The 24,206-nt window shown below is 45.1% G+C and overlaps 1 protein-coding gene across 2 annotated transcripts in view; it reads right to left on the reverse strand.

The window, feature by feature from the left end:
* The window catches only part of RBBP8NL (RBBP8 N-terminal like), a 133,679-nt gene that overhangs the window by 23,148 nt on the left and 86,325 nt on the right, over positions 1-24,206 (reverse strand). For both annotated transcript variants that reach the window (XM_069243158.1, XM_069243157.1), the window contains exons 5-7: positions 14,491-14,603; positions 3,998-4,070; positions 45-208 (exon numbers count right to left, since the gene is read on the reverse strand). In XM_069243158.1, coding sequence (XP_069099259.1) covers positions 45-208; positions 3,998-4,070; positions 14,491-14,603 — 350 coding nt within the window. The remainder of the gene's footprint in view (positions 1-44; positions 209-3,997; positions 4,071-14,490; positions 14,604-24,206) is intronic.

A 24,206-nucleotide genomic window follows, 5' to 3' on the forward strand; every position in this document is an offset into this window, starting at 1 on the left:
CCTAAAGGACACCCGAGATGTGTGACAGCACAGGTAAAACCCACCTTCTGCCAGATTTGGACATGGTCCGTCCTCTCGCTCCTCGCATTCCTTGCTAGGGCTCTTCTCAAGGCTTTTCTTCAGGGTCCCTGGGGAAGCCAGAGGTAAGGGCGAGTTTGGAGTAGATGGAGTTTCAGGCAGGACAACTGGTTGGGTCTTTGTTCTGTCACTAGGAGATTGAAAATTACACCATGAATGATGAAATAACATTTACTAATGACTAAATCATTTCATTACATAGAACGCTAGATGCTTACAAACCCCATGTTCAAAACAACGAGACTGGGGACGCACACAGTGATGGCTCAGATGCTTTACAACATCTCTTAAAGGGTGAAGCAGTTTATTGTAGGAAGTGCAGAATGTTAGAATTGAGGAGCAAATGCAGACCTGACTATAGACATTGATACAGAATTAGTACTGTGGCAAGTCTTGATTTCTTCAAGGGTGAGACAGATGCCAACCAGGTAGAAAAAAGTATTTTCTTTTATTTTCATGCTATTCCTTTGGGTACAGGGTCAAGTATGGAGCTCTAGTCAGGGCTTCACAGCCTACCATCTGCAACTATCTCTAGGGATTCACTCCCACCAAACACAAAAACACACATCAAAATGCTATTAAAGCATCATTCACTCTCAGCATTCCAAACCCCTAAGCTCAGAAATACAAGAATTGGGCTCGCCACATACTACACACCTCCTTTTCTTAACAATAAACTGAAAACAGTCATTTAATTCTACATATATGGAGGGAACCGCCAGAAGACCGTACCGCGATCAAAAGACCGCGGCGGTCATTCTGGGTTTCCCACTGGGCTGGCGGGCGACCGCCAAAAGGCCGCCCGCCAGCCCAGTGGGAAACAGCCCTCCATGAGGATGCCGGCTCCGAATGGAGCCGGCGGAGTGGAGGATGTGCGACGGGTGCAGTGGCACCCGTCGCGTATTTCAGTGTCTGCAATGCAGACACTGAAATACAAAGTGGGGCCCTCTTACGGGGGCCCCTGCAGTGCCCATGCCATTGGCATGGGCACTGCAGGGGCCCCCAGGGGCCCCACGACACCCCTCACCGCCATCCTGTTCCTGGTGGGCGGAACCGGCAGGAACAGGATGGCGGTGAGGGGGTCGGAATCCCCCATGGCGGCGCAGCAAGCTGCGCCGCCATGGGGGATTCCCAGGGCAGCGGAAAACCGGCGGGAGACCGCCGGTTTTCCTGTTCTGACCGCGGCCGAACTTTTACACAGTCTCCATATGGACATTACATCTAACACCACCTTCACAAACTCGTGTAAATCTGGACAGACTACATCAGTCCCACTAGTTGGGATTCATGCACAAGTTACAAAATGTCCTTCCAACCTGCTATATACATCTGAATATGTGCAGATCTCATGGATGACATCAGAAAATTAACAAATGGGTCAGAACTTTTTCTCACAACAAAACATTCAGCAAAATAAACTATTTTCAAGTAAAACTGTGCAGCACACATCTAATCATTTTTCATTAAAAAAAGTGTCTCTTATAACCTGAGCACCAACAAAATTACAGACCCCCAATGCAGCTGCACCCCAAAAAGTAATCCACCCTTCTCTTTACATTGATAACTTACACCCTTCGGATCAAGCGTGCTTGTTTTCTTTAAAACGTACCACTGTTTATGGGACTACTACCCATTAGGCTGATAGAATAGCTTTGCATTTCATCTGCTGTGTAAATAGACAGCATCCAGTTTCAGGACCACACCGCCCTTTCTCTTTCATCAGCAGCAGAAGGTACAAAGATATGCTTACTAAAGTGCTTTTTACTTACAATTACTGGACTGTTTCAGTTCTACCTTACAAGTGGCTCCATTTTCCTCTTTCACTCACCAAAAGAGTCTCAAACTAGGAATTCCTCGGTTGTTGCAGATGAGTAGCCTAACATGTTGCACAGTCAGGACTGCCAAGTGCCAATACATTAATATAAGCTTCCAAATACTCTGATTGGTGGTGGCACACACCTCAGACCCTGGGAATGATCACTCTTGTCATCCTGCCCATGGCCACATGCAGTGCCTTGCACTCCAAACATCTGTGAGGCAGGTGGCAGCTTTGCTTTCATCAGAGGATGCAGATGGCTGTCCAAAACTAGCCAAAGACAAATAGTTGCTGCTCACTCAGCACTCTGTGCAAAGTTTTCAAAAGTCAGTTTTACCAGTAACTAGTAGTGATACTCGAAGACGTGCCTCAACTTAAAAAATGTGGAAAAGAGCCCACACCCACATCGCCTTAAGGAGAGGAGACTGACCAGATGCTACGGAGCAGTACATTCAACACCGTCAATCACTTATTCACTGGAAACATGAACAACATTAGACCTACATGGACAACACCAAACAGGCAACCACATTGTATCTAATCCCTCACTGCTCCATCTCCGGTTGAGTAGATTTAGACCTCTTCTTGCACACTGAACTCAGTGTCCCCAAGACCACCACCCTTGAAGATGACATTCTTCCATCCTCGATTGTGAGGTCCCCATAGGTAGACGCTCTCATTCCCCTGCTCAATAATGTCACATAATCCCAGTTGCTCCCAAATCAAGATAGATTCTCCACTAAGTCTACCTGGTCAGACACGAATAACTAACTACTTCCCCATGACCAACCTCAACAGAAATATTATTGAGGGAGCAGTTTCTGTGAACCACAAGACCTGATCAGTAACACTAACCCAGTACAGAGCTACTAATCTGATTTCAGACCATCTAGTAGCATATACTGCCAACGTCCAGAAGCTGAAAACACCCACCTCACACTGACAGCCTCCAATCACTAATGTGAACACTAGGAATATAGACTGACTCTAAGGCACAGTCCACCCACAGTTAATTCCTGTTTCACTCACTACCACCAACTAAACTAGATGGATGACTCATAACACCAGAAACATAATCTTCTGCTTGAAATCCCTGGAGCCCTAGTCACAACTAGCAGGTCCAAGTTCCATCAATATGCTGATGCCAAACACAGCTAGCTGAAATTCTAAATGGCTCATCACATTCAGCGACTTAAAACCTGCTTCAACCTTTTCCAGAACTAAATGTAAAATGTTCACCTTTGATTCAAACCAACCAAGACACAACTCCGCCTGCTTGTCAACAACTCCAAAACTACTGATTCAAGGCTCACTATTCAAAATAAACCTAGATTATTTAATTGCCAGCTAATAGCTAACGGCAAACCAGTTAGTTTCTCCCTCGACTCAGCCCTCTGCTTCAAATAATACATCGCGAAGAAAGCCAATATAGCATGGTTCCCAAATCTGTGCTGTAAAAAGTTTCCTACCAGAATAATAGCCTAAGCATTATTCTTCTCTCACCTGATGGAGGCAAACTTCACTCAATATGCTCTATGACACCGTAATGTCAAACTGGAAGGTATACTACATGTTGCAACTGGACTCATTAAAGGCATGAACAATTATGACTACATAATCCTTACATTTATGGAACAACATTGGCTCCCCTCCAACTCCTCATCACCTCCAGACCATCTGCTTCATCACTGAAACCATCTAAAACAAAACCCTTAGCTACTTCCTTGACAAATTAATCACCTCGGTTGGACAGCACCTCTCCAGAAGCCAGTATATTACCAGGTTAAAAGCAAAGAACTGCAAATAAAATAACAAGAAGGCTGGCCTTTTCCATAGGCACCCCAGAATCTAAAACCGTGTTCCATCAACATCAGGAGTGGTCATAGCCACCTGCAACACATAAAGAGCATAAAGTCACACTTCCTGAGAGTGAATACTACCTTCATGTACCATAAGAACTAACCCCTCAGCCAACCCCAAAATCTCCCTCATTGTAAATTCTCACAAATCCTGTCTCCAATCTTAAGCAATCTTTTCAATACTCACCTGCTCTCTAGCTTGGCCACACTCTACAAAAAGATTACATACATGTATGAAGCTTACTCTGGGTTCTTGAGCATATTCAGCTCTTCCATAAGGGTCTTGTTTTCTTCTTTGAGTCCATTAATTTCGTTTGCTAGAAAAAGGAACGAGAAAAGATATCATAATTGAGCAGTCATAGTGAGGTTCGCATATGCCACAGGTTTATGCAGATCTTGAGAATTTTAGTAGTTTCAACCCTTCCATCTCACCTGTAATGCCTTCTGCTCTGTGGTCCATCCTGTGCATTGTACTGTGTCTCACGCTCTCCACAAGTTTCCTGATAAGCTGTCCCACCCTCTCCTAGACAGTGGCTATCCTCACATTCTGCTTCCCACCACATGCCACAACTATGTCATACAGTTTGTTTAGCCCCAGCCAAACCTGAGAACTAACCATGTCATGGATCAGATTTCTAGAAATTCCACATCTTTCCCTGATTCCAAATGAGTGCTTGTGCAGGTAATGCAACTCAGTCTAATCATATCAACCTTGATTTGCAGCCTTTTTATTGGATGGGTAAGACTCACAGTTTTAGTGGATAGTATATTTTTGTTTCATAGTACGCTACATATCTCTTCCCGAGCCCACAGAGTTTACTGACAGTACATTGTTAACAGAAATATTGTGTGCGCAAAATATTGTGTCAAATAATACTGAGGACCAAAATATCGAGACGGTAAGCACACATAGGTAAGTTTCGATTTGCTATTCCTAACTCCACATCAACGTACCTAGAGGATATTTATATTGTCAAGATACATATATTTGGAGTTATACATATGTTAACACTTTGCTTACCCAAAGAAACTTGCATTCATGATATTTTTTTCCTCGATATTCTTGACACAATATTTTTTCCACTCAATACGTTTTCCGGTGTGTTGTCTAAACACAACCCATAGACGTCTCAACCTCTTCAGTTGCTAAGGCACCTTGTAATACTCTCCAGTTATTGGGAATATTGGCCCAAGAGTGAGGTTTTGCCAAAGCAGACCTGATAAATCCTCTTTATATTGCTTGAGTTGTCTTGGAAAACCCAGAAATCACTTTTGTCAAGGGACCTAATGAGAAAGATTTGTGTTATTAAACATGGAAAAGACTAGGCCTAGGCAAATTTTGTATTATGCTGGTGTTATTTGCATCATTTTGTGTTACTCTTGTTGCTTAAAATTCCTGAAATTATGCTGTAACACAAATGTGCAATTTGCTGTAAAGATTTACCCTTAGCATACAGGAACAATGTGAACAACAGAGTGTGACCGGCTGTTGTTTAAGGTGATTTGGTTGTTTTTGCACTTTTTTTTAACACAAAATGCAACCTCACATCCAAAGTGGAAGCGATGATGCATTTCCTGCTAAAATAAACACAAAATGCCAGTTTTGCCTTTTAAGTAATTACGTATCATTTTGAATAATTATGCTGAAGTCACACAGAATTATGTAAAAGCAATTTAAGGAAATGTTTAATGCGCTCCAGACCTCACAAATGGAAAAATCGAACTGCAGATTTTGTGTCTGAGATTTTGTCAGTCATCACCATGCTGTTCTGCTTCTTAGGGCAGATCCCTAGTTTTTTTTTACATCTAACCAAACTCTATACTATTACTGATGCAGAAAGAAAAAACAACTCCTTTGAGGCCAATACTGACCTAAATTCTCAGCAAAACACCAATGAAAATATCTTGTTGATACGTATACTGAAAATGGTGTTTGGACAAAATATTGAGTTATAAATTTGAAAATTGAGTTATAAAGAAACAGAAATATCAGAGAAAAAACATATCGTGATAGAAAAATATCATGATGCAAAAAAATCATAGTCAAGAATATCATTTTGTTAGGTAACTAATATAGTTTCAAGAATATTGTTGTTTTTGTTATTATTTTCATTAATATAGTTGTAAAAAATATTGTTTTTATAAATTAATTTTATGCTTTAGTTCATATATTAACATTATGTGTCACATTTTTTGTATAATTCTTATTACTTTTCATAAATGTAGTTTGTAATTTTAGGTACTTTAGTATTTCTATTTAATTGTTAATAGTAATTTATAGTGTCATAGCAGGTTGTTGGGTTTGTAGGGGGATAGAGTGGGAAGTTACTTAAGCAATAATTAATTATTCATCAATTAATAATTAGAATTATGGCATTGATATGCAAATTATGTAATACTTATATATTTTTGTTATATTTTATGTAAGCGTTGCTGGGTTAGTAGGGTATGGGGTAGGGAAGTAATTAAGATATAATTAACTACTTCCTATTTGATAACTAATTGTTAATTAATCATTACCTTTGTAAATTGTTGAATTGTTTTTTTTAATGTTTTAATACCATATGTATAGTTTTCATGTTAATAATGTTTATATTGAGTTTAATCTGTTTTCTAAATGTATAGGGTTATTCGAATGTTCAATCTGCTTGAAGTGAAGTACTTTCCCTACTGTTGCTTGAACTGGAGTGGGAATAGTAAATTTAACCTCTCCAAAGTACAGCGCTTTCCCTACTGTTGCTTAGACTCAATTGGAATAGTAAATTTAACCCTTTCGAAGTCCAAAGCTTTCCTTGCTGGACTGGAGTGAGAATAGTAGATATTATCACTCTGAAATCCAACACTTTCCTTACTGTTGCTCTGACTGGGATTAGAATAGTAAATGTAACCCCTCCAAAGTCCAACACTTTCCCTACTATTGAACTGTTTGCAGTAAGAATTGTAAATTTAGCCCCTCTCAAGTCCAACACTTTCTCTACTATTGCACTGTTGGGAGTGGGAATAGTTAATTTACCCTTCCAGTGTCCAACACTTTCCCCACTGTTGTGCTGTTTGGAATGGGAACAGTAAATGTAACCTCTCCAAAGCCCAACACTTTCCCTACCTTGAAGCTTACTGCAGTAGGAATAGTAGGACTGCAGTAGGAATAGTACTCTAAAGTCCAACCCTTTCTCTACTGTTAAGCAGACTGGAGTAGGAATAGTAAATCTAACTCCTCCAAAGTCCTACATTTTCCATACTGTTGCATTGAATGGAGTAGAAATATGAACTCTAAACCCTCTGAAGTCTAACACTTTCCCTACTGTTTTGTTGTTTGGGGTGGGAATGGTCAATTTAACCCTTCCGAAGTCCAATACTTTCCCTACTGATGCAGTGTTTGGAGTGGTAATAGTGTTTGGAGTGGGAATAGTAGATTTAGCCCCCTTGAAGTCATACACTGCCCCTACTATTGCATAAATTGGAATGGGAATAGTATATCTAATATTCGAAGACTTCAATACTCGTCCTAATATTGGACAAATATATTTTTATTATTCGTTCTTAAAATGTTTTTATTATTTATGTACATTTTTTGTGCTATAATATTTTTGTAAATGTGTTTTTGTTTTTTTTACATTTTCATATTTTATTTGGTTTTAATATTTTGTAATTGAATTGTTAATATTTGTTATGTTTTATTTGATTTTTATGTAGATAGATAAATAGATGAATAGATATATGTGTGTTTGTGTGTGTGTGAATATATATATGCTTTTGACCTTAGCAAATTTGAAAAATAAAAAAATAAATTTGTAATACAATACAATATGTATATATATTTTAATTGTGTTACACACTCTATCCCTCTCTCGCTCTCTCTCGCTCTCTCTCTCTCTATATATATGCATATATATCTCTATATATGTATATATAACATGCAAACACATACAAATATGTGAGTGTTCGTATATATGTGTGTGTACATAACTATATATATATATATATATATATATATATATATATATATATATATATATATATAGTTATGTACATACATACACATGGTATTACATATTCATGGAATTTATTTAATTTACATTATATTAATGTTCTACATTAAAATATTTACAATTTATTACTTGTAAACTATAAAAAAATTGCTATTTGTATCAAATAACATTGGTTACCTCAACATTGTGTCAATGATCCCTGAAAATAGTAAAATAGAAGACCGGAAAAGGACCAGGTAGGGATTCATGCCTAAGCTTTTGCCTTGGTGCAGGAATCACTGAGTTAAAAAATGACCTCATAGCCCAATAATATACATAGATATATATATAAATATATATATATATATATATATATATATATATATATATATCCCATGTAAGTAACAATGTAAATTGCCTGTATAGATAATATGTGTCTGGAATGTCTGTGCTCGTGTGTTATTTAATCGTATATCCTCCACTAAGCAAATCATCTTATATCACCATACTGTTACTATAAAGTAACCACCCTATCTAGAAAGGTTCTTGTTTATATATTTCTTATGCTTTAATTATTTATTTGTTTTTCATTGAAACATAGAAACAAAGCAAGGAAGGGAAAATACAAATAAAATGAAAAAGCATCATGAAAGAGTCCCAACTCTAGATGTCCACAGTGACAAGACCAATGGAATTTTACGTTAACCAAACCTAGTACAAAGCAGTCTGTAAAATGTTTTTGTTTATCTAATTGTTTGGTAAGGATCCAGTTGTTACATATTGCCTCTTTGACACACTGATTAAAATGATGAGACAGTTTTTGAGATAGTCAAGTACCTTCTTGGGTGAAGGGCTGTATCCGCAGTGGACCACAAATTTCATGATGAGTGTCCAACGCCGAGTCTTGATGAACATCTGAGTATTTTGACAGGGTAAGGGGCGATGACAGGGGTAGGCCACTAAAGCCCTTATTACAAATCACCCTTAGTGGTATCCCTTGAGGTATACTGCTCCAAGCAAATACACGTCTTCTTGTGTCTCTCAAATTATTAGATCTTCATACTTGACCCAATAATGCTGAAGAAACTTGACCTAGACACTTGTGAGGAGCTGCAGGAGCTACAGGCCGCTGTTGTGCCAGGCGCACCCTCATACTTCAGCATGGGTAGAGAAGAAAAAGATTCCTGCTCGTGTAAAATAAAAGAAACTCTGTCCTTTTGCCACTCCAGTCTCTTTCACAGCCAAAAGTGAAGATAAAAAGATCAAGAAACAATTGCCATCTACTCCAATCTGCTAGTAAATGTGTGCAGGTTTGGGCCAGTTAAATTACCCCAGAAGAGGGGAAAGGGAAAAAACATGCAAAATTTGACTGACTAAGCCCGGGGAAATATGGTATTCGCCAGTCTTTGAGGAATAACTTGTAATCTGATCCGAGAGATCTCATTTATCTTACTCCATCTCTGGTTGTAAGTGGGTGTATAGTTTGGAATTAATACTTTTTATGTATTTATGTCTGAGACCAACATGTGTTTTAAAAATGGTGCAGAGTAATTGGAAACCACTGGATGCCCTGTACACCACTTAGAATTGAAGGACTTCCAACTTACAATAAATACGAATACAACATCAAATGATCAATATAATAAAGTATGTATTGACTTCTTAATGTATCATTTCAATATCTCCACGAGGACCGTAGTTATAAATTCCCTTGAAGATGGCATGTCCAATCAGTTAAAAAATGAACCAGTATAACCCTTTTCAGGAAATGCTTTTTCCTTTAAGGTCATCTTTTTTATATTGTTAATTCAGGACTCTTTCTATCTTTTTTTGAGCTCATGAATGTGGATGGTAAAATTGTTTCCATAATTTATCTGTTATATGTGTTAAGGAGAGGGTGCTGAAAATAAGGTAATACAAATGTAAGATACTTGCTGACAGCATGGAACTGGTAGACTTGTTTTCAGCATCTACCATTGTGGTGGTTGCATCCTAGAACCAATAACCTTATTCTATTCTTTGATTCTAAGGGAGGCACGGGAGATGAGTACATTTAGAAGCTTACCCTAACATCTAGGGTCTAGGCAATAAACTGTGCAGAGTTCTACTACTGGCTGTCATCAGCTTTCCACCAATGTATTCCTAAAATCTCCCAGTATTCATGGCTAGATTTTATAATTCCATTGTATTTCCTTAATTTTGCTGACCTGGGATTGATATTAGGGATCTGTTACCTGCACCATTGCCCGTGATCTCTTGTTTCATCAGTGCTACCACTGCATCCTTAGAAGGATAAAAATTCAGCACTTCTTAGAAAAACTGGTTTCTCCAAATGCCTCTTGCTGCAAATATCTTGTATTGTCTACCCAGTCATTACCATCATTTCATTGGTCTATCTGGTTTGGACAAAGTACCTCTAATACACAGCTATAACAATTATTTATGGGATAATGCACCCCCCAAATGTATGTTTTAAGGATATTCCAAGTCATTGAGGAGTATTATGGCCTTTTAAAAGCATGATGTCACTGGCTGAGTGCCTTTATATGCTGCCATTTGGCTCGGCTGAACTGAAAAATATAATGGTAATGAAATCTCTTTACTACTGATTTATTTTTCATGCTTGCTACACTGTCAACGGGGTTGGGGGTGACGAACCTCCTCACTAACGGAGGAACTGCCGCTGCTCGGTACTCCAAGGTAAGTTGCAATACACTTTTACTTAGGGTTATACTTTTTAACATAGAATATTGACCCCCTATGGCGGATTGTGCTTATAGCAGACCTGGCAAAAGTATGGATGCTGTGTGTGACAATTTTAACCATTACTGGAGGTGTAGAGCAGTGGTTCCCAACCTGTGGTCCGGGGGTTTGCGAAGCCTCCTCAAGGGGTCCGTGACTGCTTAGAAAATTAAATAATATTAACAGATTATGTCCCCAGCTTTCAGGAATGATTCAGTGGGGGGACGCTGATTCCAATAACGATTCAGTGGGGGTCCCCGGGTTCCAGTAATGATAAAGTTGGGGTCCACAGAAGTCGAAAGGTTGGGAACCACTGGCCTAAAGTACATATCTTAAGCAGCAGAAAAATGGCTGCTACATAAATGCCTGATGCACACTGCCTGCTTTCTCACCAACCTACACAACTGTTTTATTGCGGCATGCCCCAAAATGGAGGTGAGTGGACAAGTATGGGTCTCATTTGCAGGTACTCATAAGGTATAATTTTGGTTGCTCCTGTGCTATAATTTTTACCCTGCAGGCAGAAGGAGGAGGGCACAAGCAATCTCATTATAATTCCTTGGAAAGGTAGGCAGGTAGACTGGTGCGGGCCTTTTTCTCTTGTTTCTGGCAGTCTCAGCCTAATCTGTACTGATTTCATCTCAGTAAGCAGGGAGAAAGAATAGTGTGTCAGGTCTGTCCACTGCTGTAGGTAGCCCCTCCTAGCTTCAGATATCTTCCCTATCTGTCAGCCTTCAGTCCTGTCAGTGCTGATACAGCAGCATCATTAGTCACTTGCACTAAGTTTGTCTTATCACATCCACATTCTGATATCGCAATGAGCCTGTAATTGGCATGTTTTATGTGGAGATTACTGTGTCCCTTAAATGTTAAAAGTATTACGGACCATCCAAAAATGATGGACTATGTATTTTCATTGTGATCAAAAATGTTCATTTCGAAATTATAGTCTGAATATCCTTGATTTGCTACAGCAACACCATCATTCATCCCCTCTAAACTTGATTATGCTAACAGGCTATACCCTGGCATTCCAGTCTCAACCACGAGAAAGCTTCAAAGAATCCAGAATTCAGTAAGACTACTACTAAATGTAAATGTATGAACCAACATCTCTTCAGCCCTGCAGGATTTACACTGGCTTCCAATTGCAAGAACATCCTCTTTCAGGCTAGTATGCACCACTCAAAGAGAAATAAAATGGAAAAGGACCAAACATTCCCAAGTGAGGAACTTACTCTCAAGGCTTTCACCATGTTTAATAATTTCTGCTTACAGGAAGAACACCATTGGTAGCACTATCATCACCATTCAAGCTGACAAACGATGGGATTCCTTATTGACAAACATTAGATTCACAGAGAATCACTTTCAGTCCAAAAGAATGGCCAAGACCTGGTTATTCCCAACAAGATACATCAGAGAAACTATATGATCCAGTGCTTAATCTGTGCTTGTGGTTTCCGGTGCTGAGCACCGGCACTTATTTTTGAGGGCCGGCGCTTAGCCTTCTGCCTCAAGCATTTGCTGCGGGCAAAAAACATGTTTGGGAGAGACAGAGGAAGAGAAAATTTAAAAAGCGTCACAATGAGAGAAAGCAGAAAGCTGCAGGTGTGAGCTGAAGGGGCAGGGAGTGGCTTTAAATGGATTGAAGAGGCCCGAGATGGTTTCAGGATTAGCTGCCTCAGTATTCAGTGCGCGAAGTTTGAATTGAAGCAGCCGCGTGTTTAAGAAGAGGGCTTTGGGCACAGGCACCTTTTTATTGACAAATTAAGCACTCATATGATCTCATTCACAAAAGCGAGTATTTTCACAAATTTGGTATCCCGCCTACAGACAGATCCCCGTGGAGAGTCCTATAAGATCAATGGATAACCAAACTTGCTCTATCCCTTACAAATTATGCAAATCCCAGAGTTGGTCCATTCTTCCAAATCTTACCTTTCAATCATAAAGAACCAGCTATGCTGACATACGACATAACACAGTACCTCATGTTAGAATGAGCCATTTACAAAGCTGAATTGAATCAAATTATTTCTCTCTTTTAATGTAACTCACCAAAGAACAAACTTTTCAACACCATCAACAGCCAAGTGGAACAACCAAATATGTGACAACATATAGCACCTGCCCACCAATACAGCCATCACCCCTTCTTTCTACACTTTCAGCATTCTCGCATTGTGTGACCTAAAAAAGCTGCCTGCCCCACCATATCCCTCAACTCTGCATGTATATTATCCATCCACTATTTATATTGATTATTTTCTCTCCTTCTTTTATAAATATATATATATATATATATATATATATATTTCAGTTTTATATAGAGCAAACTTGACCTGAAGGTATCAGAGTGCTTTGAGCATGAGCATCAGTTACATTACACAAGGACACATTTGTATTTTGTAGGCACGGGGCGATTAAGGGGGTCATTCTGACCCTGGCGGTCTTGGACCGCCAGGGCAAGAATGACGGAAGCACCGCCAACAGGCTGGCGGTGCTTCAACTCCCATTCTGACCGCGGCGGTAAAGCCGCGGTCGCACCGCCGGGGCCGGCGGTGCCCCGCCGATTTTCCCCCGGCGGTGATAATCCGCCAGGGCAGCGCTGCAAGCAGCGCTGCCCTGGGGATTATGACCCCCCTTACCGCCAGCCTATTTCTGGCGGTTTACACTGCCAGGAAGAGGCTGGCGGTAAGGGGTGTCCTGGGGCCCCTGGGGGCCCCTGCACTGCCCATGCCACTGGCATGGGCAGCGCAGGGGCCCCCTAACAGGGCCCCGGCCTGCTTTTCACTGTCTGCATGGCAGACAGTGAAAAGCGCGCCAGGTGCAACTGCACCCGTCGCACGTCCGCAACACCGCCGGCTCCATTTGGAGCCGGCTCCTGTGTTGCGGCCTCATTCCCGCTGGGCCTGCGGGCGCTAACATGGTTAGCGCCCGCCGGCCCAGCGGGAATGTTGGAATGTGGGCCGCGTTATTGTGGCCGCATGGCGGCCGCCTGGCGGGCAGCGGTAGCCGCCCGCCAAGGTCAGAATGACCGCCTAAGTAATTTGTCCAGAATTGCAGGATGTTGAGCCAAGGTCGAGACACAAACCTGGTTCCCCAGCTCCAAAGTCAGCAGCTCGGGTCATTACGGCACATCCTATCCCTATGAAATGATTCTCTGCTCCCCCCCCCATCTTCTGCATGACATATTGGGGGTTATTCTAACTTTGGAGGAGTGTTAATCCGTCCCAAAAGTGACGGTAAAGTGACGGATATACCACCAGCCGTATTACGAGTTCCATAGGATATAATGGACTCGTAATACGGCTGGTGGTAAATCCGTCACTTTTCCGTCACTTTTGGGACGGATTAACACCTCCTCCAAAGTTAGAATAACCCCCATTATCTTTGAGTGTATCTAACTGTTCTGCATACATGCCCACCTCACTCTCTACTGTATGTCTGCACACTGGCCATATCTCTCCCCATAAATCACAAACTCTTCTTATATGTTACCATTCGTTGCAATCTAACCATATCTAACCTTCTCTAGACTACCTATTCATCACACCTCCCACTTGCATGTTTTTGTAGCCAGTTTATAGCTCCTGGATACTATGTATAACAAAAGAAAGATGCTTGAACCACAGCATCAAGTTCTGGGATGTACTTTCTTAAAAACTCCAAGCACATACTAATGTTAATGCCCTACAATCAAAGCTTGCCCTACTGGATTATTGGACTAAACTTCAACCTCTTCTCTCTCCAGTTTCAACATCCTCATATTAGGCGCCTCAGGTAAGGCCGGCCTAACTTTTATGAATTTGCCCCTAAAGTGACGCAATAACATATTGCAGCTCCATAGTGCATATTTCCTACATTTTCTCTAAAATGATTTTATTCCAACACACATCTACTGTTACCTACCCTATTACTAAGCTTACCCCATAACACATGCAATTTCCAGATACACGTATTATAATCCTGCGTTGTACACTGACGATTTCTCAATGATATACCCCATCGCCACTTTACGTACTGAGTGAGGAGATGTGCTGGAGGCTCTGGAAGTGAGTACTCTCAAACTCATGCTGTTTTTTCTTGGCCATTTCTTGAGTAACTGTGCACCTGTCACATAGGCCAGCTCGCAACCTGGAGAAAAAAAAAGAAAGACAAAGGCTTTATTGAGCCTATGAGCCATTAGTTGCCATTAGTTGCAGTGAGTTTTGGGATGGGAGGAACCTGTAAGAAGATTCAAGCATTGGCAACCCTGTGTAGATCTGCTATACACAACTTGTTGTGATATGGAATGGTGCTATGAGTACCGTATTTGAGTTTTACCTGTGTATTTTATATTGTTTCACAACAAACTTACTCACTTCATGTGATATAAAACCTGTACATTTTTAATGTCATTCACATCCTTTATATTTTCATCTTGTATGCCTATTTCTTTTCTTTTCAACTATCTTGACCTAAAACTCTTTATATTGTTCACGCCAAATAACTTCTCTGTACAGTTTTATCCAGACTTCATCAGAGCCCTCCTCAAATGACTCCTCACGCAACTATTTTTTAATCAATTCACCTCTCCCATGCATATCACTCTTCCTATGGAATTCTGCATTCTTCATGGCTACTTCCCCATAGTATAGAAAATCTGGGTTATGTAGGATTGCTATAATGTAATCCAAATTACGTGGGAAGTTACACTGTGGGCTAGTGGAGATGGAGAATAAGAATTTCTATCACAAGAGTAGTACTGATCAATAACATTTGCAAAAGGAAGTATAATTCCAGAGGAAGAATGGGAATAATAAATATGGAAAACATACAATTTCCCTAAGGAAGTGAAGTTTTCTTTAGAAACATTTGTTAGCAGGAATTCGATAAGGAGATGGGCATAAGAGAGGTTAATTCTGAAAATAACTGAGTGGGACACTGATGAGCTCTGGATGATACTGCATTGAGGAGTTATTTGAAGGAGTAATATACAGACTTTTTAAGCAACATAATTTGAAAGGAATGGAATATGTTTATAAGATTAAATATGAAGGACTTGAACAAAAATTTTAAATAAACACGTTTATATAACAAGAAGTGATTAAGGGCCTCATTCTAAGTCTGGCGGGCGGTGGAGGCCGCCCGCCAGACTTCCTCCCTCCAGAATACCGCACCGCGGTCGGAAGACCGCTGCGGCTATTCTTAGTTTTACACTGGGCTGGCGGGCGACCGCCAAAAGGCCGCCCGCCAGCCCAGTATAAAACTCCCTTCCCACGAGGACGCCGGCTCAGAATTGAGCCGGCGGAGTGGGAAGGTGCGACGGGTGCAGTTGTACCCGTCGCAAATTTCACTGTATGCAATGCAGACAGTGAAATTCTTTGTGGGGCCCTCTTACGGGGGCCCCTGCAGTGCCCATGCCATTGCCATGGGCACTGCAGGGGCCCCCAGGGGCCCCACGACAACCCATACCGCCATCCTGTTCCTGGTGGGAGAACCGCCAGGAACAGGATGGCGGCATGGGTTGTCAGAATCCCCATGGCGGCGCAGCGAGCTGCGCCGCCATGGAGGATTCTGATGGGCAGCGGAAAACCGGCGGGAGACCGCCGGTTTTCCACTTCTGACCGCGGCAAAACCGCCGTGGTCAGAATGCCCTGCGGGGCACCGCCAGCCTGTTGGCGGTGCTCCCGCCGACCCTGGCCCCGGCGGTAAGGAACCGCCGAGGTCAGAATCAGGCCCAAAGTTTGCTTGTGAAATAATATAACATACACAGGCAAAACCCATCAAATACTGCGTTAACAAGATCCAAAGGATGAAAGGTGCTGGGTAATTGTCAACTGAAGAACTTTGTAAAAACAAAGAATATTTTAAGCACTCTTTTGGTGAAGTGGACAGCGCACCCTTCCGGGTACATCGTGTTCCTAAACTCTGTGTAAAAGAGCAAATCTCTAAATGAATGACTCAACGAGCAGACAAACAAATACAGACAAAAATAACTTGCTTTCTCAGAAGATGATTCTGGAGAAGTCAGTTTTCCAACTCCTGGTGGATATCCTTTGCCAAGAAAAATGATTCACATAACAAAAATGAGAAACAATTTCCAGGAATAACTAACCCACCTCTTATGATGTAAAGTTATGGTGCATCATGAAAAGGATCTTGGGTGTAACAGCTTGCATCATGAAGAGTCACTCAAGCATAATGTGTGGCTATGAACCTAACTTCTCTGATGCACGGGTGCTCCTTCTTTTTTTATGGAAGCTGTCAAGTCTCACTCTGCATTAGGAGTAAACTTGTAACTGTTGGATGGCAATACTTAGAAATTACTTGGGCTGTTCACACTCATTGTGGCACCTGTATGAGAAAAAGCTGCAAAGAAGCTGTCTGTGCATACTCTGGTATTAGGATTCAAAATTAACAAAAATAAATGGAGGTTTGTACTTGTTGTTTTACAGTATGCTAAAAATGCACATGGGTCTCATCCTACGCCAGGCAAACAGGAGCACAACGTCATCACACGTAAATGAACATACTGAAAAAAACAATTTTTCACAAACATTCATAATAAAGATGATATAGAGTGCGATACTTGAATGAAAGGGACTGGGGTGGGGCCATCAAGAAAGCGCATTTACAAAAACATATTTTTTCAAGAAACATTTCTTCATAATAGTTATTTAAATTGATGTGGAACACATCAAATGCCCCTCACAGTCTGCCAGAGGCAAATCAGATGGTCAGCTAGACAGAGGCGGCTCCTCCGCTACGGTGGAGGAGCGTCGCCGCACTGGATTGGGGGGAAATGAAAAATAAAATGATAATAACGCAATTTTATTATCATTTTATTTTTCCTGGGTGTTAAGGGGCGGGGCAGGACTGGGCTGGAGGGAAGGGGGCCGGAGGAAGGCTTTTGCTGCACAAAGTGCGCATGTCTGTTTGGCCGACCGTGTTGGGCTGGCCAAACAGACATATGCACTTTGCACAGCCGAGTGGAGAACATGCCCAGGTTCCCACTCCCAGTCAGAGCAGCGAAGCCGCCCACTCAGACCAATCACTACGCTGCTGTCATGCTGGTGACAGCAGCGTCGTGATTGGCTGGCAGCCTGTGTGAGCCAAGCGGAGGAAGAGGACGAGGACAGAGGGGAGACGAATGTGTTTCCCCCAAGGTAAGCCTTTTAAAAATGTTTTTATTCCCCCCTCCCCTGGCCCACCCTGCCACCCCCGTTTAGTGGCAGCCACCACTGCAACTAGAGCACCCAGTTGAGTGGGGCCAATGAAATGAGGAATAATATCATATGAAGGCAGCAATGGGCACCAATGGCTCGGCTCACGTAGATCCTCGCTTGCTGCTTAGATAATCTAGGGCTGTCCTTGAGTGTTCCACAGGGTAATTCTACACTGATAATTGCCTGCATGTATATTTTGCAGTTGTAGATTTGTGTTCACCAAACTCAGTACTCATAGAAACAGAAGAAAGATTCTGACCTAGTGCCGGCTTGGCAGAACATCCCAAAACCATTTAATCTTTCCCATTTTATATCAGTGCTTCATTAAAATTGTTTTACGAGCTATTGTTACCAATTATTTAAATGACCTATAAAGTGAACTTCGCCTTCCCAGATAAATATTTCTCTATCACGATATGCTTGATGTATCATTCCACCTTCTAGGGAGTGATTACATTGGAATGCATGGGGAACTGCTTTACATCTAAAAAGGACACATTCATCACATTGTTTGCCACATTCGGTTGTTTATCTACAATATGCTATTTATGCACAAAGCAATCCTTTTCCTACGTTTCTCCCAGTACAGGCCAAGCCAATACATCTGGCTTTATAATGCTAAATAGCATTTGTGCATGCAGTGCCTGGAACAGCACTTGTGCATGCCTGTTTTTGCATACATTATATCATGAAACCCAATGACAGTTTTTGAAAGTGGCAATGCATGCCCACTGGTAAGGGGAGAGGAATGGTATACTGAAGCTGGCACAAGAAGACCAGTACTAGGTGAGATGTCAATGCATGGAGCTTGGTTGTACGGTACTTGTATGGTACTGGTATGTGTGAGGTGTGGATGTGTGGATTTTGGTTGCCAGCTGCTTGTGCTAGGTGATGTGTGGATCCATGCAGGTTGGCGATGGAGGACTAGTACTGGGAGGGAAATCATTGATTTTGGTGTTGGGGGTCTGGATATTGGGGGAGCAGTGAAAGAGTGATTGTTGCTAGTGTGGACTTAAATGGGAGGTGAAGATGTACAGAGGATGGTAATAGAGGGCTGGCAGTTTGGATGTTAATGTATACATTGAGGCAGACAGAGGAGTATAACGACTGAGGGTTTGGAAAGGTGAGTGGATACAAATCAAATCAAATCATTAACATTTATAAAGCGCGCTACTCACCCGTGCGGGTCTCAAGGCGCTAGGGGAAAAAGGGGGGGGGTTATTGCTGTTCGAACAGCCAGGTCTTTAGGAGTCTCCGGAAAGCGGAGTGGTCCTGGGTGGTCCTGAGGCTGGTGGGGAGGGAGTTCCAGGTCTTGGCCGCCAGGAAGGAGAAAGATCTCCCACCCGCCGTGGAGCGGCGGATGCGAGGGACAGCAGCGAGTGCGAGGCCAGAGGAGCGGAGGAGGCGGGTGGGGACGTAGAAGCTGAGGCGTCTGTTGAGGTATTCCGGTCCCTTGTCGTAGAGGGCTTTGTGTGCGTGGGTGAGAAGTCGGAAGGTGATCCTTTTGCTGACAGGGAGCCAATGCAGGTGTCTCAGGTGTGCAGAGATGTGGCTGCTGCGGGGTATGTCGAGGATGAGGTGGGCCGAGGCGTTTTGAATGCGTTGCAGGCGATTTTGGAGTTTGGCTGTGGTCCCGGCGTAGAGGGTGTTGCCGTAGTCCAGGCGGCTCGTGACGAGGGCGTGGGTCACGGTTTTTCTGGTGTCGGCGGGGATCCAGCTGAAGATCTTGCGGAGCATGCGGAGGGTGAGGAAGCAGGCGGAGGACACGGCGTTGACTTGCTTGGTCATGGTGAGAAGAGGGTCCAAGATGAAGCCGAGGTTGCGGGCGTGGTCTGTGGGGGTCGGTGCGGTGCTGAGGGCCGTGGGCCACCAGGAGTCGCCCCAGGCGGACGGGGTGTTGCCGAGGATGAGGACTTCCGTTTTTTCAGAGTTCAGCTTTAGGCGGCTGAGCCTCATCCAATCTGCGACGTCCTTCATACCCTCTTGTTGGTCTTGGCGCTGGCGGGGTCCTTGGTGAGGGAGAGTATAAGTTGGGTGTCGTCGGCGTAGGAGGTGATGATGATGTCGTGCTTGCGTACGATGTTGGCGAGGGGGCTCATGTAGACATTGAAGAGTGTCGGGCTGAGTGATGAGCCTTGGGGTACGCCGCAGATGATCTCGGTGGGTTCTGAGCGAAACGGAGGGAGGTAAACTCTTTGGGAACGGTTTGAGAGGAAGGAGGCGATCCAGTCCAGGGCCTGGCCTTGGATCCCGGTGGAGCGGAGGCGGGTGATTAGGGTGCGGTGACAGACGGTGTCAAAGGCAGCCGAGAGGTCGAGCAGAATGAGGGCGACTGTTTCACCGTTGTCCATCAGGGTTCTGATGTCGTCAGTGACTGAGATGAGGGCGGTTTCAGTGCTGTGGTTGGTTCGGAATCCGGTTTGTGAGGGGTCGAGCAGGTTGTTGTCTTCCAGGAAGGTGGTCAGCTGTTTGTTGACGGTCTTCTCTATTACTTTGGCTGGGAAAGGCAGAAGAGAGATGGGGCGGAAGTTTTTTAGGTCGCTCGGGTCAGCCGTAGATTTCTTTAGTAGGGCGTTGACTTCGGCGTGTTTCCAGCATTCGGGGAAGGTAGCAGAACAAAAAGAAGAGTTGATGACGGTCTGGAGGTGCGGGGCGATGATGTCGTCGGCTTTGTTAAAGATGAAGTGCGGGCAGGGGTCCGAAGGGGCGCCGGAGTGGATAGAGTTCATGATGGATTTGGTTTCTTCCGTGTTGATGTGGGACCAGTTGTTGAGGGTGATGGCTGTGGATGCCGGTTCGGTGGTGTATGGTTGGGTCTGGTGTCCGAAGCTGTCGTGGAGGTCGCTAATCTTGCGATGGAAGAAAGTGGCGAGGGATTCGCACAGATCCTGTGAGGGCGTGACGGCGTTGGCGCTGGGGTTGGAGAACTCCTTGACGATGCTGAAGAGTTCTCTGCTGTTGTGTCTGTTTTTGTCCAGTCTGTCGGTGAAAAAGTTCCTTTTGGCAGCGCGGATCAGGTGGTGGTGTTCGCGGGTAGCGTTCTTGAGGGCGGTCATGTTGTCAGCGGTGCGGTCCTTGCGCCAGGCTTTCTCAAGGGCGCGACAAGTTTTCTTTGATTCTTTGAGGGTGTCAGAGAACCAGAGAGGTTTTTTGGTGTTGGTCTGTCGATGCGTGCGTTTGAGGGGAGCAAGGATGTCTGCGCAGTTGGAGATCCAGTTTGTGAGGTTGAGGGCTGCGTCGTTGGGGTCGGTGGTGAGGGTGGGTTGGTTGGAGGCGAGTGCGGAGAACAGTTGCTCTTCGGGGATCTTGTTCCACTGTCGACGAGGGATGGGTTGGGTGCGGAGGTGGCGGGTCTCGCGTCGGAATGTGAAGTGGATGCAGCTGTGGTCGGTCCAGTGTAGGGCGGAGGCGTGGCTGATGAAGACGTGTTTGCTGGCGGAGAAGATGGGGTCAAGCGTGTGTCCGGCGATGTGGGTGGCGGTGTTCACCAGTTGTTTTAGGCCGAGGTTGGCGAGGTTGTCAAGCAGGGTGGTGGTGTTGGGGTCGTTGTTTTGTCCCAGATGGAAGTTGAGGTCACCTAGGAGGGTGTAGTCCGGCGAGGCGAGGGCGTGCGGGGAGATGAAGTCGGCGATGGCGTCGCTGAAAGGGGCGCGTGGGCCGGGAGGACGGTAGACGAGGGATCCTCTGAGGGTGGTCCTCGGATCGGTGCGAATCTGAAAATGCAGGTGTTCAGCGGCGAGAGGGGTGTCTTCGGTGGAGGTGTTGATGCTGATGGAGTCTTTGAAGACGATGGCGATACCTCCTCCTACCTGGTTGGTGCGGTCTTTTCTGGAGATCTTGTAGCCTTCGGGGATGGCAGTGGCGATGTCAGGGGCCGAGGAGGCGTTCATCCAGGTCTCCGTGATGAAGGCGACGTCCGGTGCTATGGAGTCCAGGAGGTCCCAGAGTTCAATGGCGTGTTTGTGGACGGAGCGAGCGTTGACTAGGATGCACTTGAGGTGGTTGATGGCGCGTGGGCTTGTGGTCGTGGTTGTTGCGTGGTGGAAGGTGCGTTTGCAGGAGTTGCAGGCGCAGGGTCCATGGGTGCGTTTGGGGTGAGCTTGGAAGCAGGTGTTGGAGCGTCCTGGGTTGAGGGCGTGGAGGGTGGTGGGGTCGTAGCGGGTCAGCGGGGCTTTGGAGAGCTGGGGACCAGGGGTCGTGGCGCTGGGCGCGGGCCAGGCGCGGACGGGCGCAGACGGGCTTGCCTCCGGCGCGCCAGTGGCGCGCCCGCTGAGCGCGCCCGCTGCACACTCGCGCAGCGGCCGACATATGAGGTAGGGGGGGAGGGGTCAGGTGGGGGCGAATGGGAGCTGGGGGGCGGGGGCGTGCAGGAGGTCGCGGCGGGAAAGCGCGAGGGAGGGGGGGACAGGTAGAGTGAGAAGAGCTGGGGGAGGGGGGTTTAAGGGTGGAGGGGGGTGAGTGTTAGGAGGTTTAGGAGATAAGGGAGAAAGATAGGAGTAGGGTTGAGAAGATAGGGGAGGGGGGGTTGTAGAGGTGGGTGAGGGTGAGAGGTAGAGTGAGAGGATAGGAAGATAGGTAATAGAGGGGGTGAGGGAGGGGGGGAGAGATAGAGAAATAGATAGAGAAAATAGATAGGGAAATCGATAGATAGGGAAATAGATAGAGAGATAGGAAGATAGGAGGAGGTGGAGAGTGAGGGAGTTAGATAGTGGGATGAGAGATAGAGAGATAGGTAGATAGGAGGAGTGAGGGAGGTAGATAGTGAACGGGTTAGATAGGAGAGATAGAGAGGGGGATGCGAGTGGGGGAGGGGGATGAGGCAGGAGCAGGAGGGCAGGCGCGGGGAGAAGAGGACGGAGGAGGCAGAAGAGCCGAAGACAAGAAGAACAGAAGACAAGAAGAACAGAAGAACAGAAGAACAGAAGACCGGAAGGAGAGAAGAAAGGAAGGTCAGAAGACCGGAAGGAGAGAAGAAAGGAAGACCGGAAGAACACAGAAGAACATAGAAGAACACAGAAGAACACAGAAGAACACAGAAGAAGATACAGAAAAACGAAGAACAGAGGGCAGAAGACCACAGAAGAAGATGAGGAAGAAGAGAAGGAGAGTGAAGACGGGGGAAAGAAGAGTACAGAAGAAGATTACAGACGAGGAGCGAGGAGGAAGAACAGAAGAACAGAGAAGAAGAAAAGAAGAAAAGAAGCAGGAGCAGGAGAGAGGGTGAGTAGCGCGGGGCAGAGCGGGGGGCTGGGAGGGGGGGGTACTTACTGTGAGGTGGGTCTCAGGAACTCAGGAACCTGGAGGAGCTGCAGCGGCAGGGGGAGCGACCTACCCTTGGGTCAGGGGTCGCTACCACTGTCGCGCAGCGGCCGCCATATGAGGTAGGAGGGGGGGGGAGGGTCAGGTGGGGGCGAATGGGAGCTGGGGGGCAGGGCGTGCAGGAGGTCGCGGCGGGAAAGCGCGAGGGAGGGGGGACAGGTAGAGTGAGAAGAGCTGGGGGAGGGGGGTTTAAGGGTGGAGGGGGGTGAGTGTTAGGAGGTTTAGGAGATAAGGGAGAAAGATAGGAGTAGGGTTGAGAAGATAGGGGAGGGGGGGTTGTAGAGGTGGGTGAGGGTGAGAGGTAGAGTGAGAGGATAGGAAGATAGGTAATAGAGGGGGTGAGGGAGGGGGGGGGAGAGATAGAGAAATAGATAGAGAAAATAGATAGGGAAATCGATAGATAGGGAAATAGATAGAGAGATAGGAAGATAGGAGGAGGTGGAGAGTGAGGGAGTTAGATAGTGGGATAGAGAGATAGAGAGATAGGTAGATAGGAGGAGTGAGGGAGGTAGATAGTGAACGGGTTAGATAGGAGAGATAGAGAGGGGGATGCGAGTGGGGGAGGGGGATGAGGCAAGAGCAGGAGGGCAGGCGCGGGGAGAAGAGGACGGAGGAGGCAGAAGAGCCGAAGACAAGAAGAACAGAAGACAAGAAGAACAGAAGACCGGAAGGAGAGAAGAAAGGAAGATCAGAAGACCGGAAGTTGAGAAGAAAGGAAGACCGGAAGAACACAGAAGAACATAGAAGAACACAGAAGAACACAGAAGAAGATACAGAAAAACGAAGAACAGAGGGCAGAAGACCACAGAAGAAGATGAGGAAGAAGAGAAGAAGAGTGAAGACGGGGGAAAGAAGAGTACAGAAGAAGATTACAGACGAGGAGCGAGGAGGAAGAACAGAAGAACAGAGAAGAAGAAAAGAAGAAAAGAAGCAGGAGCAGGAGAGAGGGTGAGTAGCGCGGGGCAGAGCGGGGGGCTGGGAGGGGGGGGTACTTACTGTGAGGTGGGTCTCAGGAACTCAGGAACCTGGAGGAGCTGCAGCGGCAGGGGGAGCGACCTACCCTTGGGTCAGGGGTCGCTACCACTGTCGCGCAGCGGCCGCCATGTGAGGTAGGAGGGGGGGGAGGGGTCAGGTGGGGGCGAATGGGAGCTGGGGGGCGGGGGCGTGCAGGAGGTCGCGGCGGGAAAGAAGAACAGAAGACCGGAAGGAG

The sequence above is a fragment of the Pleurodeles waltl genome, chromosome 7 (assembly GCF_031143425.1).
Source record: "Pleurodeles waltl isolate 20211129_DDA chromosome 7, aPleWal1.hap1.20221129, whole genome shotgun sequence".
Lineage (NCBI taxonomy): Eukaryota > Metazoa > Chordata > Amphibia > Caudata > Salamandridae > Pleurodeles > Pleurodeles waltl.